Source organism: Hemitrygon akajei, chromosome 1 (assembly GCF_048418815.1).
Source record: "Hemitrygon akajei chromosome 1, sHemAka1.3, whole genome shotgun sequence".
NCBI classification, from domain to species: domain Eukaryota; kingdom Metazoa; phylum Chordata; class Chondrichthyes; order Myliobatiformes; family Dasyatidae; genus Hemitrygon; species Hemitrygon akajei.
Genome location: NC_133124.1, coordinates 67980724 through 68001218, shown reverse-complemented (window position 1 = coordinate 68001218; position 20495 = coordinate 67980724). Strand labels below are relative to the sequence as shown.

The following is a 20495-nucleotide window of genomic DNA, read 5'->3' as shown; positions in this document are numbered from 1 at the left end:
GTGGTCACACAAAATATTGATTCAATTTAGTTTTTTACTGTTTACTACTCTTTATAGTATTTTTGATAATTAGAAACTTTTCATTTAATTTTTGAAAGCATCTTCATTTTACAGTATTTTTTAACGTGCTTAAGACTTTTGCACATTATTGTATACAACATAAAGAGTCTTCCAACCCACCTCAACCATGCCAACTGTGATGCTTATCTTTGCTAATTCCATTTGTCTATGCCTTTCCTATCAAACTGTCCAAATGCCCTTTGAGTATTGCAATTTTATCCAACTACACTACTTACTCTGTCAGCTTATTCTTGATATTCACTACATTGACACTAAACATGGACGGAAACTTGGCTAACAAACAGAAAGCAGTATACAGGTACAGGGGTGAGACCATTTATACGTCGGCAACCTGTGACCAGTGGGATACCACAGAAATCAATCCTAGGACATTGCTGTTTGCAATATACACTCAATGGCTACAATCATTTGGCAGCAACTCGATGCAAAAAAGCATGCAAACATGGTCAAGTGGTTCAGTTGTTGTCAAACCAAATGGGGAGCAAATATGATCTAAGTGACTTTGAATGTGGAATTGATGTTGGTGCCAGATGGGGTGGTTTGAGTATCTCAGGAACTGTTGATCTCCTGTGATTTTCATGCACAACGATCTCCAAATTTTACAGAGAATGGTGCGAGAAACAAAAAAAACCATCCAGTGAGTGGTGGTTCTGTGGGCAAAGAAACACCTTGGTAATGAGAGAGGTCATAGGAGAATGGCCAGACTGGTTCAAGCTGACAAAAGAAGGGCAAAGGCTAGTTATCCTGTGGTGAGTGACTTGTCCCTGATATCAAGATTTTTTTGTCCATCTAGAGAGCACAAGTCAGGACAATAACAGAATATCTTTTATTTGTTCTGATGGGCAGGACTACAATTCTCACAAAGACCAACACCATATAGGACAAAGTTGCTAACTTGACTTTACCACATCCACCTACTTAAACCAACATACAGCAGTTGTAAGTGAGTACCATCTGCACAGTGCACTGCAATCACTTGCCTGGTTTGGTCTCATTGTACCCTCCCAACATGTATTTTATGTACTTTTATGGTAGAATTCAGAAGGAATTTTATGGGATAACCACCAGTAGCAGGTTTCCCTCCAAGTGGCATACCATCCTGACTTGGAAATTTATTACCAATCCTTCATTATCAATGGGTCTAAATCCATGAACACCATGCCCAACAACAGGCACAAGAAGGACTACCATCTTCCCAAGAGCAAATAGAGATGATAAAAACTGACTTTGCTCATGATGTAGACTTGAAAACCAATAAAAAAAAACTGCACAAGTCATATGATTTGTGTCTCTCCATGAACAGGTGGAGGTTAGAAATCCTGTGGCGAGTGACTCAATTTGATGTTCTAGAGCTAAGCACTATTTACAAGGAACAAGTTTTGAAGTATCTCACGAATATCATACAACATTTGAGAGGTTTAACATATCTCAAGTTAAGCCGTCCAGTTGATAAGTAAAGCACCTCCACAGGTTAACCATTGCTGTTCTTGAAATGTACTCCAGTTATCTATGATACAACACTAGCATCGCCTACAGTTTTCACTCCAAACTACATACTATTCTGACTTGGAACTCTATCATTGCTCCTTCAGCATTGCCAGCTCTAAATTCTGGAATTGCATACAACACTGCAGGAGTACCTTTCATCATAAGGATTACATCAGTTCACCACAATATTTTTGAGGCATTTAGGGGAGACTATGCAAGTATAGACACCCTCCTGTAAATAAATAAATAAGATTATGGTATATTAAGGATACAACAATCTGACGATCAGAAGGATTCCTCAGACGCATCTTCTCAACGTGAGCTATTTGCTTTGATTCGCGTTTTATAGCACCTGTAGCGATCTTGAGGTCTTCCTGTTAGAAAATTAAAAATATTTAACACACTGAGAATTTGGGAAAAATTGGACAATATTTGAAATTCAAGTAATGTTTACAATAGAATCACTCCATACATCATTTTCCAAATTAGTGTACATTTGTAATCAGTTCCTAAAATAAACAAATTTAAAAAACATTCAATCTCTAACCAAGTCCAGATTATAAACAGTTATCTCTACAACTAAAAGTACCTATAAAAGACAAGCACCCAAAGTTAGAGATATTTGCCTCCGAAAAGAAAATGCAGGCAATGTTCAACAGTTTATCACAACAATAGTGGCTTAAGCCAATTGGTGATACTCCCCCTAACCTATCCATCTATTCTCCATCGTCTTTGAACTTAAAACTAAATTGTTCAATCCCATGGCTACTAATGATCTAAAACAAGAGAAAATCTGCAACACACACAAAAAGCCGAAGGAACTCAGCAGGCCAGGCAGTATCTATGGAAAAGAGTACATTTGACATTTCCTCCATTATTTTGTGTATTTTGCTACTAATGATCCTGATAGGAGTGAAATTAGAACAATAGAGTATACAGTACCATGTAAAAGTATTCAGCCCCTAACCCTTTGTTCACATAAATGATTATTATATCTGGGGATCTTGATCAATCTAACTGAGAATTTTTATTTGTGAATCACGTGCTCCTTTTTTTTCACAGTAGAACCACCAAAAAACAGGGAAAATCGTAAAGCATAAAAGCTGAAATGTCAGCAGTTCGAAAGTATTCATCCCCCTTTGCTCAGTACTTGGTTGAATCACTTCTCACAGTTGTTAGAGCCAGCACATGATGAAGCAAGATTTACCCATTACTCCTTGCAAAATTGCTCAACCTGTGCCAAGTTCATTGGGAAGCAGCAGTGGATAACAATCTTGAGGTCTTGCCAGAGATGTTTAATCGGGTTATGGTTAGAGCTCTGAATAGGTCACTCAAGGACATCAATTTTCTTTATTTGAAGCCACCCCATGGTTGCTCTGCTTTGGGTTGTTGTCCTGCTCAGTTCCTCCCCGGTTTAAGCTTTCTCACAGAGGCTAGCAGGCTTTTATCCAGGATCTCAGTATTTAGCAGCATTTATCAATCCTCATTTAAAATGAATGCTCATAGGAATATTTACGACAATGTAGAAATAAGAACACAAACTATACATGCTTTTCAATCTATGTTTAAATGACTGTCATGAAGCTTTGCAAAGTAATTCCCTAATTTGGATTATTAACACTCCTAAGATATGCAGCTTTTACAGTTGCATAAGAAATGCTTAAAATATTCATTAATTCAACCAAAGGTTTATCCTGTTGTTATCAGATCATCGGAATATTTCCCGTATTTTCTGCTGTATTTCAGGTTTTCAGTACATGCAACATTTTAACATTGACATGTATAACTAAGGGGTGGATGATTCTCTCAAAAACTTACTCTATAGTAGGTCTGTACAAGCCTACTGATTACACAAGAACAAATTTTCTCAAATCTAACGCACTATATTGAAGAGTGGAGTCAATTATGTAATAGCAAGGAGCCATCTGGTGTCAGAATTAAGTAATGCAAAACGTTTTACATGATTATACAAGTTCATTTAACTTGACGAGAAAGAACAACTTCACTGTAGTTCAGCAATGCTGATCCAGTCAAATTGATTTATAATACCATATTTCTTCAAAGGCAGATAGACTGAAAGTTGAAAAGATAATACTCCTGCAGAAATTGATTAAATTTCAAATTAAATGCAGCTCAAAGTAACAGTTTGACATGTCAAGGTTTTCTTACAGTTATCAACAATCTGACTTTATAAGGCACTTTCAGCGCATTAACATGTCAAGGTTCTTCTCTGGAGAGTTTATTTAAAGACCAGGAAACACAAGAATGACTGATTTTGCGAATTCGGAAAATAGGTTTTACTGTAATGTGCCAACTTGGAAGATGAGCTGCCTTTCCATAGAAATTCTATCTTTTTTGTAATCTAGTGCACAGAACACTAAGTTAAACTTAAGCTAAGGCCCACCTGGTGTTAGCCATAGTTCTAGCTTTCCTGTTCTTATAACTATCTGCTAAAAAAGTGCAGCAACTCGAGTGCTTTTTTAACCAACTTATTGATCTACACCTTTAATGATCTGTGGACATACAATTCAAGGTCCTTTTCTTCCACCTTACTCCTCATGATACACCACATTCTCTTGCCTTCCCAACTTCATTGTTCTCATATTTCTTGGATTAAATTCCATCTGCCTTTATATTGCCTGACTGGTCAAACCATATATATTTCTCTGTCAACCACGTGATCAATTTTATCATCTGCAATTTTTTCCATTATGTCTCCTATAGTCAGGATTAAATTACTTATATTGTTACGAATGTGCCACAACTCTCAGGGGCCAAAGGGTACAAAGTAGCCCCCTCCTTCTTGAGAATCACAAGATCGCTATTAATTCAGGTCTGGGACCTAGGAAATGAGAGAGAATCCTCAAGGTTTTGGAATGTGTCCTGGCCTCAAAGAGACAAAGCCACGGATAACGGCCATTGTCTCTTGGAGACGGAATTGTGTATTGAGTACTGTACTATTCATTGAAGCCCCTCAGGGGACGACCAGAGTGGGCTGGTTGAGGGATTGCATCATCCCAACCTGATTGACATCTGAGACCCCGTGAGTAAGGATAAAAGAGGGTCTGGGGAACAACCCCTTTAGACACACCAGGAGAAACGCTAGAAATCCCGTGACAACGTTTTATAGCGACAGCCGGTGGGGCTCGCGTGCGTCCTTTTCCCTTGCCTGGGAATTGGCGGGCTCGCCACAGAAGAACGGCTTTAGCTAAAGGAGAGGCCACACCAACGGAACTCTGGAAGGATCGAAATCATAAAAGGAAAAGCCGGCAAGTTTCTAAAAAAAATCTCTCTCTTGACTCCAACCAAAGGCTACAGCCTGAATGAACTGAGTGACTTTTATATTTCCATCGGACAATACATTATCCCCTAGACAACGATAGAGCTTATTTCTTATTGATTATTATTATACCCGCACTTTTAGATTTAGTATTGACGACGTATATTATCTGTATGTTTGCATTGATATTATTTTTGTGTATTTTTACCAATAAATACTGTTAAAAATAGTACCATCAGACTTCAACGGATCTCTCTATCTTTGCTGGTAAGTGACCCGTTATGGGGTTCGTAACAATATCACAAAATCATAAATACTACAAGGGACTGCAGAGTGGATCAGCTGGTAGAGCTGTTGTTTCACAGTTCCAGTGCTGATCGTTTTTCTGGGTGCTCAGGTTTCCTTCCATGGTGTTAACATGCACAGGTTGATATGTTAACAACTGCTGTAAATTGCCCCTAATGTGTAAATGAGTGGCAGAATTGCAAGAGAAATGGATGGAAATGTTGGGAGAATAAAATGGACTAGATTTGGATTAGTACAAAATTTCATGGTTGATGGATGGTGTGGGCTTGGTGAGCTGAAGAGCCAGTTTTCAAGCAGCCATCAATCCCAGAGAATCATGGGCTGGCGCCTCTGGTGGACTGTGTCCTCTCCAGGGCACAAGCCCCTGGGCGTGAAGATTTGAAGTTGCCCATGCAGCTGGTTACCCCTCTCCATGTCACTGATGTAGTCCAAGGGAAGGGCAAGTGCCGATCCAGCTTGGCACCAGTGTTGTCACAGTGAAGTTGTAAACAACATCAAACTGCCTTAGGGACCCTAGCTCCAGATTTCTTCCCTGGGATTTACTCCCAAAGCCTTTCCCATGGGTAGGTATGGCCGCAAGGTAGCGGAGACTTAAAATCAGAGTTTTCCTCCTCCTAGTCCCATATGACATTGTCCTACAAAATACGAGCAACACACACAAAATGCTAGAGGAACTCAGAAGGCCAGGCGGCATCTAGGGAAAAGAGTACAGTTGACATTTCAGGCCGAGACCCTTCAGCAAGACTACTGGTAACTGCATTACTATCACAAAAGCACCCATCAGATATCAGATCAATCTATTTTATGTTAATTATGAGAAAAATAATAAAGTTTGTGCCAGGTTTTACAATCTTTTAAATCCAACCAAGGGTTGTGCGTCAGATATGATATAGGAAAAGGAACCAGAACATTTTCTGTATATGAACTAGGGTAGTTAATGTAAAGAAAATATTACAAGTTTCTTTTTCATGTTTCTGCAAGTGACAACTATAAGTATATACCACTTGTTAATTTAACATAACCAGTCTTTCATTAAAGCTCCAAAAAGTCAGCATTAAAAAAGTGCTTTTGCTATATTTTAAATTTTTTTGCTTTGCAAAAACTTATTTTTGATTGTTTTTGCTATAATGATTGTTCTACTTTGCAAGCAAGACTTACCCTTTTCAACTTGGTAATAGAACCATATTTCTTCAAGGGCTCCACAACTTTAGCTTCTAGCCTTTCAACCTATACAACCAAACAGTAAATTGAAAACTGCTAAAAAAGTCAGTTAATAGAAGGAAAATTTTGAGGCAATTTCACATATACGAGATCAGTGATCAAAATAACCAAGCTGGATGTTGCCAACTCAGCTTGGTAGTTATAGTCCTTTAATTGTAAAGCTTCTGGTGAGACGCTTCAAATTATTCAACAAAATAGTCACACAGCACTTTTTGCTGTACCTCCCACAGATTCTTTTCTTGGGTTGCCTATATCCATTGGTTAACAAAGCTAAGTCTGCTTAAACCAAAAAAAAGCTACGAGTTAAAAATAATGCAGTTCACAGAAAATACATTGAACAATTTTCTAGCCAGTTCATGAAGAAAGTAGCATGATTGTGTAATGCTCTGCTTAAGATTTTAATGCTAATGTTGTTATATAATGTCTTTCTGTAGAAGCAACGTCCTCTGCTGATAGTGTTTGGGTTACTGTCAAAGATAAGGGGTTGTGATGTTCATGCTTAGGAATGCAGCATCATCCAATCGAGAGAACTCTGGCAGGGAGGTTATGTGACAGACATTGGGGGGCGGGGGGGGGAGCTGGGAGAAGACAGGAGGGAAGATAGCTGAGGATGCAGCTTCTGTTGCTCAAGGCGCTTTGTGCAGATGAATGGCTTCAAGGAGGAAGCCTGTATATTCGAGATGGATTTCAAGCAACATTTGGAAGGCGGTGTGTGCTTTCACACAGACCATGGGTTTAGTACACGAGTTAAAGACAACTTCAAGATGAGGTCCAACATACGTGTATATTTGAACTGGGTTAACTGTAATGGGCCCTTTTTATTTTTTATTTTCTTTCCTACTCACTGTTCGATGAAGCTGAAATTTCTTTATAATTGTATGCAGTGTATGAACTGTTATTTCTTGCTGACGGGCGTATTTACACAGTATTCACTCAGATTGGGGTATGGGTGGTTGAAACATTCCCACTCTTTGGGTCTGGTGGGACACAGTCATGTCGATCCTAGATGTATGGAGTTCTGTTTTCTTACTGCTGTTAGCGAGGGGGTAACCAGCCGTGTTCCTGGAGTCTCCAGTAAAAGGATTTCATCATGGGGGCTATCGTCTGCAATTTGATTCACTAAATACTGTATAATTGCTCTAAGAATTGATTAAGTGGTTTGTGTGTTTAAGCTTGTGTTAAACTATTGTCTGGGAAAGTAATTAAGGTATGTTATTATGTACACTGTAGAGATTAAGTATAGGTGCGATTCAAAGAGATTACCCACAACAAATGCTTGTGTTCTGAGGGGGATAGATATCCGCAACCCAGATGAATTGTTGATTAGGGTTTTAAGAATCATTAAAGCTGAACGGCAATTTGATCAATTGGTTGGTAAGGATGTTGTGTTAGTCCAGACTAGCAAGGATGTGATGGGAGTGGATCTGCCTGGTACGATTGGAGCACCTGGTGAGACAGGGTCATAGGCTGTTCATACTTTTAGAGACGAGGAGCATATAGGCGAGGGTGCTGAACTGGAAGTCGAGTTTCCCATAGCTGAGGACGGAGACTTTAAGACAAGTTGCTCTTGTTTCTGCTGAGTGAGGGGAAGGCATTATCTGATGTGAAAGGTCTAATGAGTCCCTCAGTGGTTGATTTAAATTCTGAGTTCGCTTTGGCTATTACATCACTGGTTGATAAATGCCAAAGTATATCAGTGGAGAGCCAAAGTTATTTTAGGCTGGGAGTGTTCTCTGTGGTCAAGCCCACACCTGATGGCAAGAAGAATATGAGACTTGGTTGTCTGCCGATATTTTAAGACTGGAGAAGCTGCTGCACTGTTTGTGCCCAAAGGGGGCATTCAACTGTCTGAGAGAAATTGCTTGAGGATGGAGCAAGTTGTGAAGGACGCGCTGTCACGACATGATTGCTCTACGTATTCGGGCGACCCAAAGGATGCACCCTCCTTCAGCTTTTACCAAATTACTCAGACAAGTTAGAGAGGAGGAAAATGCAAGGGAGGAGAGGAAGGCCTCCATCAGCAGGGCAAAGTCAACCCCTGATGCCAAGCAAGCGGGATTTTACAGGATGTCATGAAAGATCCAAGGACCGAGGTGTTTTGGATGATACCAATTGGTGCTGCCATCAAGCATGACAAGGCCAACAGGAAGCTGGACCCACTGGTGGGATGTACCAAGTTGAGGACTGCTACTGAGCAAAGTCCCTTGACTAGGGAAGTGACCGGTATTTTCTGTTACAACTGTGGAGAAGATGGATGTTTCAAGCAGGAGTGTGAAGGACAGGAAAATCTTTAGAAAGTAAATCAGTGGTTAATTAAACAACAGGAAGAGGTAAAACGACAGAGGGACTCAATAAAGGAACAGGCTGGCCTTTTGAAGAGGATACATATTAGCGTATCAAGGGAAATACTCAAGTACAAACCACTATTCCTGAGCATTTAGTGGGACCAAGCTCTGATGTATCTATATAAATTGAAAATGTTTATTCTAGAGCTATACTTGACACAGGGTCTCAAATTACTTTACATTATGTCCTTTTACAACACATTTACCATTGATGCCCACTCAGTGCCTTTGAGATTTTGGGACTGTTGAGTATCCATACGATGGTTACTTGTCGTTGAAGCTGGAGTTTTCGGAAGCAGATGTTGGAATAACTGAGACTATTGACACAGCAGTGTTGGTCTGCCCGGACCCAGTTACAAAGGGTGGAGCTTCCATTTTTGTGGGAACAAAAACTGCTGTTGTGAGAAGGCTCGTGGGAGCATGCAAGGATGGAATTTTTTTGAAAATCTTGTCCATTCATTGTGTTCAGAGCTGTTTTTGAGAAGGTGCAATTTCCTCCTAAGCAGGATGATGAGCAGAAACGTGGAACTGTGTGGTACATCCAGTCTAAACCTGTTCTGCAGGAGTAGCTAGAATGACAAGAATCCCTAAATTTCCCCGACTGTCCAAGGAATGGAGAAAGAGTTGTTGGGACGCCAGGATGTGGTTCCCACTGACAAGTCTGATGTAGGTTACTCCAACAGTACTTGCCAGACTATTAGAGCAACCGAGGACACCCCCTTCTGAGAAAGGTCTTGCCAGTTAGCACCAGCAGAGGTTGAAGATGTTTGGCAGCACCAATTAAACTAAAGGGAGTTAAGTTCAATCATGGAGCGGGGGTGGGGGCACGGAGGCCTGAGCTGGCAGAATATATGAGTGATAGACAGGGGGAGGCACTCTCTAGTAGACAGGAAAGGTTACAAGGGGTGGTTGAAGCTGGAGGAGCCAAAGATGGGAAAAGGAGGTCTCGAGGAGTTAGGAAACCCATAAATAGACTGGCCTATGGTGCACCAGGGGAACAGTGTTGTGTCTATCCTCCTAGTGAGATATGTCACTACCAGTGGATGTCATGTCATCACAAAATTCTTGTGAAAATTGTGTTGTTAATAATGAGTTGGTAAATTTCAAAGTCATGAGGACATGATTATTTATGATTGGGGGGGGGAGAAGTATAATGCCCTGGTTAAGATTTTACTGCTAATATTGTAGGGTGTTTCATTTAACGGTTTTCTGTAGAAGCAATGTGTTCTGCTGGTAGTGTTTGCATTATCGTTAAAGGGGTTGTGATGTTCACACTTAGGAATGTAGTGTCATCCAATCAGGTTGGTGGAATTGGGAGAAGATTCTAGAGAACGCTGGTTGGAGAGGTTTTTGTGTCGGACTCTGGGGTGGGTCGAGGTCTTTCTGGCGGGAGCTAGGATAGGAGGGAAGATGGCTGAGGATGCCATCCCTGTTGTATAAGCTGCTTTGTGCAGATGAATGGCTTCAAGGAATAAGGACCAATACTGATTTGGGGGAAACCATTTGTTCAAGATTGATTTCGAGTGACATTTAGAAGGTGTTGTGTGCTTTCACACAGACTGTGGGTGTTCAGAGCACAAGTTAGACACCTTGAGCTCCAACTTGTGCTCTTATTTTTTCTTTTTCCTACTAACTGTTCGATAAAGGTGAAATTTGTAAATATACTTTATAATTGTATGCAGTGTACAATATTATTTCTTGCTGACGGGCAATATTACCACAGTATTCATTCAGATTGGGGTGCGGGTGAACGAAACATCCTGGCTCTTCTGGTCTGGTGGGACCCAAGTTATATTGATCCTAGGTGTACAGAGTTCAAGAAAGGTGATTTTCTTACCTCTGAGTCCACTGGCTTGTTAGTGAGGAACTAACCAGCCATGCTTCTAGACACCTAACTGGGTTTTATAAAGTTGCAAGATAACTTCTTAACTTTTGAATTCACTAGTCAACTTTATAGAATGATATGAAACAATCTAGTTATTGCTGATTTTGAACATCACCCTGATAAAAGTCTGTTGTAAGGCACAGAACAAAACATTATGTGATCAGCAGCACATTGCATGATTGGCGACCATGGGGATGGGTACTACTGGGATGGAGGGCGCAAGGTATCAGACTTAAGTAATACAACAGATCTTCAGCAATCCCTGTAAAGTTATTAAAAATTCGAGTCGGATAAGACTACAGATGCAGGAAATCCAAAAAAAAAGAAGTACCATGTGCTAGTAAGGCTAGAAATAGGAAGATAATGCAGCTAAATACGTGGCTAAGGAGTTGGTGCAGGAGGGAGGGCTTCATGTTTCTGGACAATTAGGCCTTGTTCCAGGGAAGGTGGGACCTGTTCCGATGGGACAGGTAGCACCTGAACTGGAGGGGGACTAACATCCTTGCGGGAAGGTTTGCTAGTGCTGCTCCGGGGGGGGCGGGGTTTAAGCTAGATTTGCAGGGGGAGGGGAACCAGAGTGTTAGAGCAGCTGGTGAGGTGGAGGAGGATAAAGGTCACGCGAGAGCTGGAAGTATAGTGCATGGAGTAAAGTCAGATCTAACATATAAGGAGGCTTGAGGAAAGAGAAACAGAATAAAGGGTGTAAGTGGAGTAAGGTAGAAGGGCTAAAGTGCGTGTACTTCAATGCAAGAAGCATCAGGAACAAAGGTGATGAACTGAGAGCTTGGATACATACATGGAATTATGATGTAATGGCCATTACAGAGACTTGGCTGGCACCAGGGCAGGAATGGATTCTCAATATTCCTGGATTTCAGTGCTTTAAAAGGGATAGAGAGGGGGGTAAAGAGGAGGAGGGGTGGCATTACCGGTCAGGGATACTATTACAGCTATAGAAAGGGTGGGTAATGTAGCAGGATCCTCTTTTGAGTCAGTATGGGTAGAAGTCAGGAACAGGAAGGGAGCAGTTACTCTATTGGGAGTATTCTATAGGCCCCCCTAGTAGCAGCAGAGATACCAAGGAGCAGATTGGGAGGCAGATTTTGGAAAGGAGCAAAAATAACAGGGTTGTTATCATGGGTGACTTTAACTTCCCTAATATTGATTGGCACCTGATTAGTTCCAATGGTTTAGACGGGGCAGAGTTTGTTAAGTGCGTCCAGGATGGATTCCTGTCACAGTATGTTGACAGGCCGACTAGGGGGAATGCCACACTAGATCTAGTATTAGGTAACGAGCCGGGTCAGGTCACAGATCTCTCAGTGGGTGAGCATCTGGGGGACAGTGACCAGCGCTCCCTGACCTTTAACACTATCATGGAAAAGGACAGAATCAGAGAGGACAGGAAAATTTTTAATTGGGGAAGGGCAAATTATGAGACTACAAGGCTAGAACTTGTGGGTGTGAATTGGGATGATGTTTTTGCAGGGAAATGTACTATGGACATGTGGTCAATGTTTAGGGATCTCTTGCAGAATGTTAGGGATAAATTTTTCTCGGTGAGGAAGATAAAGAATGGTAGGGTGACAAGTGAGGTGGAGAATCTAGTCAGATAGAAGAAGGCAGCATACATGAAGTTTAGAGCAAGAATCAGATGAGTCTATTGAGGAATATAAGGTAGCAAGAAAGGAGCTTAAGAAGGGGCTGAGGAGAGCAAGAAGGAGGCATGAGAAGGCCTTGGCGAGTAGGGTAAAGGAAAACTGCAAGACATTGTTCAATTATTCTTCAAGGTTGACAGGAGTGAAGATAGGACCAATTAGAGATAAAGGTGGGAAGACGTGCCAGGAGGCTGTGGAAGTGAGCGAGGTCCTCAATGAATACTTCTCTTCGGTATTCACCAATGAGAGGGAACTTGATGATGGTGAGGACAATATGAGTGAGGTTGATGTTCTGGAGCATGTTGATATTAAGGCAGAAGACGTGTTGGAGTTGTTAAAATACATTAGGACAGATAAGTCCCCGGGGTCTGATGGAATATTCCCCAGGCTGCTCCACAAGGCAAGGGAAGAGATTGCTGAGCCTCTGGCTAGGATCTTTATGTCCTCATTGTTCACGGGAATGGTACTGGAGGATTGGAGGGAGGCAAATGTTGTCCCCTTGTTCAAAAAAGGTAGTAGGGATAGTCCAGGTAATTATAGACCAGTGAGCCTTATGTCTGTGGTGGGAAAGCTGTTGGAAAGGATTCTTAAGAGACAGAATCTATAGGCATTTAGAGAATCATGGTCTGATCAGGGACAGTCAGCATGGCTTTGTGAAGGGCAGATCGTGTCTAACAAGCCTGATAGAGTTCTTTAAGGAGGTGACCAGGCACATAGATGAGGGTAGTGCAGTGGATGTGATCAACATGGATTTTAGTAAGGCGTTTGATAAGGTTCTACACGGTAGGCTTATTCAGAAAGTCAGAAGCATGGGATCCAGGGAAGTTTGGCCAGGTGGATTCAGAATTGGCTTGCCTGCAGAAAGCAGAGGGTCATGATGGAGGGAGTACATTCAGATTGGAGGGTTGTGACTAGTGGTGTCCCACAAGGATCTGTTCTGGGATCTCTACTTTTTGTGACTTTTATTAACGACCTGGATGTGGGGATGGAAGGGTGGGTTGGCAAGTTTGCAGACGACACAAAGGTTGGTGGTGTTGTGGATAGTGTAGAGGATTGTCGAAGATTGCAGAGAGATATTGATAGGATGCAGAAGTGGGCTGAGAAGTGGCAGACGGAGTTCAACCCAGAGAAGTGTGAGGTGGTACACTTTGGAAGGACAAACTCCAAGGCAGAGTACAAAGTAAATGACAGGATATTTGGAAGTGTGGAGGAGCAGAGGGATCTGGGGGTACATGTCCACAGATCCCTGAAAGTTGCCTCACAGGTAGACAGGGTAGTTAAGAAAGCTTATGGAGTGTTAGCTTTCATAAGTTGAGGGATAGATTTTAAGAGTCGTGGTGTAATGATGCAGCTCTATAAAACTATGGTTAGGCCACACTTAGGAGTACTGTGTCCAGTTCTGGTCGCCTCACTATAGGAAGGATGTGGAAGAACTGGAAAGGGTACAGAGGAGATTTACCAGAATGTTGCCTGGTTTAGAGAGTGTGCATATGATCAGAGATTAAAGGAGCTAGGACTTTACTCTCTGGAGAGGAGGATGAGAGGAGACATGATAGAGGTATACAAGATATTAAGAGGAATAGACAGAGTGGACAGCCAGCGCCTCTTCCCCAGGGCACCACTGCTCAGTACAAGAGGACATGACTTTAAGGTAAGGGGTAAAAAGTTCAAGGGAGATATTAGAGGAAGGTTTTTTACTCAGAGAGTGGCTGGTGCGTGGAATGCACTGCCTGAGTCAGTGGTGGAGGCAGATACACTAGTGAAATTTAAGAGACTACTAGACAGGTATATGGAGGAATTTAAGGTGGAGGGTTATATGGGAGGCAGGGTTTAAGGGTCGGCACAGCATTGTGGGCCGAAGGGCCTGTACTGTATTGTTCTGTGTTCTATGTTCTAGGTAATGCTAGAAGCTCTCAGAGATCATGCAACATTCATCAGGAGATAAACAGTCAATACTTTACATAGAACAGTACAACACTGGAATAGGTCCTTCAGTCCACAATGCTGAATCAGCTAAATAGTTAGTTTAAAAAAAAAATCAAAAATAATCCCTACTACCTACACAATGTCCATATCCCACTATCTTCCTCCCATTCATGTCCCTATCTAAATATTAAAAATCCCTAATGTATTTGCCTCTACCACCATATCAGGCAGTACATTCCAGACATCCAACACTCTGAGTAAAAAAATACTTACCCCTCACATCCCCTTTGAACCTACCCCATTTCATCTTCAATGCATGTCCTCTGGTATTAAACATTTCTATCCTGGGAAATGATACTCCCAGTCTATTCTATTTATGCCTCTCGTAATTGTATAAACCTCTATCTGATCTCCCCTCAGCCTCTAGCATTTCAGACAAAACAACCCAAGTTTGTCCAGCCCCTCATCATAGCACATGCCCCCTAAACCAGGCAGCATCCTGGTAAGCCTCTTCTGCACCCTTTCCAAAGCCTCAACATCCATCCTATAGTAGGGTGACCAGAACTGTATGCAATACTCCAAATGTGGTCCAAACTGGGTTTTATAAAGATAATGTCTTAACTTTTGAATTCAATGCCTGGACTAATAAAATCATTCCATAAGCCTTCTTAACCACCCTATCATCTTTGTAGCCACTTTCAAGGAGATAAGAACTTAGATCTGCTGAGCAACATTGTTAAGGATCTTGCCCTTAACAGTGTACTGTCTCTTGCATTTGCCCTATCAAAATGCAACAGCTCACAATTATCTGAATTAAACTTCATCTGTCATTTCTCTGCCCATATCTGCAACTGATTTATATCGTGCTGTATTCTTTGCCAGTTTTCTACACCATATGCAACTCTACCAATCTTGGTATCATCCGCAAACTTACTAACCATCCATCTACATTTTCATCCAAGTAATTTATGTACATCACAGACAAAAGAGGTCACAGCACAGGCCCCTGCAGAACACCACTATTTTATGGACCTCTGGCTCGAATAAGTCCCTTCAACCACTACCCTGTCTTCCATATGCAAGCCAGTTCTGAATCCAAACAGCCAAATCGCCATGGATCCCATGTAACCTGATCTTCTGGATTAGCCTCCCATGAGGATCTTTGTCAAACATCTTACTAAAAATTCATGTAGACAACATCCACTGCTCCATCTTCATTAATCTCTCTCTTCACCTTGTCAAAAAACTCACTCAAGTTGGTAAGACATGACTTGCCCCACACAAAACCATACTGGCTCTCCCTAATTAGGCCATGGGTTTCCAAATGCTCGTATATACTATCCCTAAGAATTTTCTCCAGCAATTTCCCTGCAACTGATGTGAGACTCATCAATCTATAGTTCCCAGGATTTAACTGTGCCTAGAGAGGGCATGAGATACTGGTCAAAACCCCAGCAATCTCGTCTCTTGCCTCCCTCAGTAACATGGGGTAAGTCCCATCAGGCTCTGAGGACTTATCCACCTTATAACACATTAGGAGATGCATACTTCCTCCTCTCTGATCTCTAAATGCCTTAACATATTGATGCACTCAGCAATGATCTCCTGGTCCTCTATGTCCTTTTCCTTGGTAAATACTGAAGCAAAATACTCATCAAGCACCTCACTCATATACTCCGCATCCAAGCAAATGTTCCCCTTTTTATCCTACCTTCTTCCTAGTTATCCTCTTGCTCTTGACGTGTTTGACTAATCTGAAATTCTTTTAGGATGTTATTAATAGAATGGATAATGGGAAAACAACAGATGTGGTATATTTGAATTTTTCTGAAAAACTTTTGTTAAGATTCTGCATTGAAAATGCAGAACAAGCTCAGAACACAGACTTAGTGGCGATATACTGATGTGGAATAAGAACTGGTTATTGGACAGGAAGTAAAAAGTATGAGTAAACATATCCTTGTCAGGTGTACTGGCTTTGATTAATGGGGCATGGCAGAGCAAAGTGGGGGTGGACCCTAGCCATTCACAAATTATATCAATGATTTGGCGAAGGGGACAAAGTGACCTTTCCTTTTTTGCTGGCAATAGTAAATTAGGTTGGATTGTGAGTCTAGAGACTTCAAGGGGATAAAGAGAAACAGTGAGAAGGTGATAAGATGGTAGATAGAATAAAATGAGCTCATCCATTTTGATGAATGTAATAGAAATGCAGAGCATTTCTTACACAGTGAGAAAGTGGTTAAGTTGATAGTATTCACTTAATCTTAGTATTCTCCTTGATAGGTTCAAGGAGACTCCTCCTGTGCGTGTGTACAAATCAACAAAGGCTAATATATAGGTGCAGCAAGCAATTGGTAGGGAAAATGATATATTTACCTTCATTAAAAGAGGGATTGATCAGAAGTAAGGAAGGTTTCTCTGATTATATAAGGCCTTGGTGAAACACAAACTGTGTACTTGCACAATTTTGGATTATTTACCCAAGAAATCATTACTTGCCATACAGGAAGTGAAGCAAAGACTAACCTGATTCCAGATATGGCAGGTTTCAGATATACAGAATGGGACATTCAGCTCATGATGTTTTGCCAACCTTGAGTCCAATTTACACTAAATGCCCCTCACCCATGTATCATTGATATCCCTCCATTCCTTTCATATTCATGAAATATGAAATATTCATGATTTCATATTCATATTCATATCTAAAAGCTTCTTAAACTCCAACAAATTGCCTGATTCCATTATTACTCTGGCAACTACCACTCACTGTATAAAAAAAATTACCTCTCATATTGCCTTTCAACTAAGCTTAAAAGGAATATCCTCTGTTGTTTGTCAGTTTGCTTTGGGGAAAAGATTTTGATTGTCTGTTAATTATAGTTTTAAAACCTCTGTTAGGTCTCCTCTAGGGGAAAACAAACAGAATTTGTCCAACCTTTCCTTATAGCTCCTTCCTTATAATACAGCCAGCAAACACTTCTGCACCCCTCCAGTCTTCAGATCCTTCATACAATGAGATGACTAGAACTGCAAGCAATACTCTTAAAGTTTTATACAGCTGCAACATGAGTTCTTTGCTCTTGTTCTCAACACCCCTACCAATGAAGACAAGCATGTCTTTCACCTTCTTTACCACCTTATCTAGTTGCATTGCCACTTTCAGTGAACCATGGAGCTGGACCTCAATATCCCTCTGTACCTGAACACTGCTAAGGGAGTCTACCATTAACTGTATACTTTCTCCTTTAATTTGACTTTGCAAAGTGCAACACCACACACTTGCACAGATTAAACTTCATCTGCACTTCGCAACTGATCTGTTACTGTGCAATGATCCAGAGACGATAGAGAGCTTAATGTTGAGGAACCTTAGGGAACAGTGATCACAATATGATCAAGTTCACATTGAAATTTGTAAGGGAAAAAATAAAATCCAATGTGTCAGTATTTCAGTGGAATAAAGGAAATTACAATGGCATGAGAGAGGAACTGGCTGAAGTTGACTGGAAAGGGACATTTGTAGGAAGGACAGCAGAGCAGCAATGGTTGGAATTTCTGTGAAAAATGAGGGCAGTGCAAGACAGATATATTCCAAATAAGGAGAAATTTTCAAAGGGAAGAAAGATACTACCATGGCTGACAAGTGAAGTCAGAGCCAAAGTAAAAGCAAAAGAAAGGGCACACAAGAAAGCCAGAGCTAGTGGGAAAATAGAGGATTGGCAAGCTTTTAAAAACTTGCAGAAGGAAACTAAGAAGGTCATTAGGAAGGAAAAGATGAATTATGAAAGGAAGCTGGTGACTAATATCAATAATGATACTAAAAGCTTTTTTAAGTATATAAATGGTAAAAGAGAGTTGAGGGTAGATATAGGACCAATACAAAAATGACGCTGGAGATATTGTAATGAGAGTTGCAGAGATGGCAGAGGAACTGAATGCGTATGTTGCATCAGTCTTCACAGTGAAGGATGTCTGCAGTATACCGGATATTCAAGAGTGTCAGGGAAGAGAAGTTTGTGCAGTGAAAATTACAACTGAGAAAGTGCTCAGGAAGCTTAATGGGCTGAGGGTGGATAAATCTCCTGGACCTGATGGAATGCACCCTCGGGTTCTGAAGGAACTAGCTGGAGAGTTTGCGGAGGCATAATGATGATCTTTCAAGAATCAATAGACTCTGGCATTGTACTGGATATCAGGAAAATTGCAGATGTTACTCTGCTATTTAAGAAGGGTGGGAGGCTGCAGAAAGGAAACTATAGACCTGTTAGCCTGACATCAGTGGTTGGGAAGTTGTTGGAATCGATTGTTAGGGATGAGATTACAGAGTATCTGGAGGCACATGAGAAGATAGGCCAAAGCCAGCATGGTTTCCTGAAAGGAAAATCCTGCCATTACAAACCTATTGGAATTCTTTGAGGAAATTACAAGCAGGGTAGACAGGATTTTCAGAAGGCCTTTGACAAGGTGCTGCACATGAGGCCGCTTAGCCAAGATAAGAGCCCATCGAATTACAGGGAAGTTACTAGCATGGGTTGAGAATTGGCTGGTCAGCAGAAAACAGGGAGTGGGAATAAAGGGATCCTATTCTGGATGGCTGCCAGTTACCAGCAGAGTTCCAGAGGGGTTGGTGTTGGGACTGCTGATTTTTACGATATATGTCAATGATTTGGAATACGATATTAATGGATTTGTGGGTAAATTTGCCGATGATGCAAAGATAGGCGGAGGAATGGGTAGTGTTGAGGAAACAGAGAGCCTGCAGAGAGACTTACGATAGTTTAGGGTAATGGGCAAAGAAGTGGCAAATGAAATACAATATTGGAAAGTGTGTGGTCATGCACTTTGGTGGAAGAAATAAACGGGCAGACCATTATCTAGAGGGAGAGAGAATTTAAAATGCAGAGATGCAAAGGGACTTGGGAGTCCTTGTGCAAGATACCCTAAAGGTTAACCTGCAGGTTGAGTCGGTGGTACAGAAGGTGAATACAATGCTGACATTCATTTCTAGAGGGATAGAATATAAGAACAGGGATGTGATGTTGAGGCTCTATACGGCACTCGTGAGACCACACTTGGAGTTATGTACAGTTTTGGGCTCCTTATTTTAGAAAGGATATACTGATATTGGAGAGGGTTCAGAGAAGATTCACGAGAATGATTCCAGGAATGAAAGGGTTACTGTATGAGGAACGTCTGGCAGCTCTTGTGCTGTATTCCCTGGAGTTCAGGAGAACCAGAGGGATCTCATGGAAACATTCCGAATGTTATAAGACCTGAACAGATTAGATATGGCAAACCTATTTCCCATGGTAGAGGATTCTAGGACAAGAGGGCACGACTTAAGGATTGAAGGACGTCCATTTAGAATTGAGCTGCAGAGAAATTACTTTAGTCAGAAAGTGGTAAATCTGTGGAATTTGTTGCCATGAGCAGCTGTGGAGGCCAAGTCATTGGGTGTATTTAACGCAGAGATAGATAGGTTCTTGATTAGCCAGGGCATCAAAGGGTATGGGGTGAAGGCAGGGGAGTGGGGATGACTGGAAGAATTGAATCAGCATATGATTGAATGACAGAGCAGACTCGATGGGCCGAATGGCCTACTTCTGCTGTTATATCTTATGGTCTTATCTATATCACACTGCATTCTTTGATAGTCTTTTATACTGTTAACAACTCCACTAAACTTGTTGTAACCTGCAAATCTGCTAAGCCACTCATCTTATTTTCATCCAAATCACTGATATATATCACAAACAACAAAGGTCTCAGAACAAATCCTTAAATAACACAAGCTCCAGGCACAAGACAAGTTATACTTGCTAACAAGGTTCAGAAGGCTTGTACCTATATGACGGCAAGACTGTCAAATAAACAGATTGGGTTAACCAGGCATTCTTTCACTAACAGTGTAAAAGAATGAGGGAATATTGTTTGAAACAGATAAAATTCTGGAAACTATGCATCCTGGATGCTAGATGTTCTCCCTGACTGAGGTTATGTAGAGTAAGAAGTCACAGTCACACGGTAAGGACTTAATCATTTAGGACTGAAGAGGAATTTCTACACTCAGAGAGTGTTGAGCCTATGACATACTACAGACAGCAGTATAGGCCAAGTGTCCAAATACATGCATGAAGAAAGCAGATGGAATTTCAGATACAAGAGACATCACAGGAAGCAGGGAGAGATCTGGAATATGGTATTGAGATGCAGAATCAGCCATTAATAATTGCACTGAATGGCAGAGCAGGATCTAATTATGGTGCCCTGATATAATGTACTATTGAATTTAGAAATGT

General features: G+C 41.2%; 2 protein-coding genes across 2 annotated transcripts in view; one reads left to right on the top strand and one right to left on the bottom strand.

Moving 5' to 3' along the window:
- LOC140727429 (RNA-binding protein 12-like) overlaps nt 1–20495 on the top strand; it is a 219466-nt gene that overhangs the window by 63785 nt on the left and 135186 nt on the right. The gene's annotated exons all lie outside the window — the stretch shown is intronic.
- The window catches only part of cibar1 (CBY1 interacting BAR domain containing 1), a 55563-nt gene that overhangs the window by 30057 nt on the left and 5011 nt on the right, over nt 1–20495 (bottom strand). The window contains exons 3-4 of the mRNA XM_073044777.1: nt 6314–6382; nt 1842–1943 (exon numbers count right to left, since the gene is read on the bottom strand). Coding sequence (XP_072900878.1) covers nt 1842–1943; nt 6314–6382 — 171 coding nt within the window. The remainder of the gene's footprint in view (nt 1–1841; nt 1944–6313; nt 6383–20495) is intronic.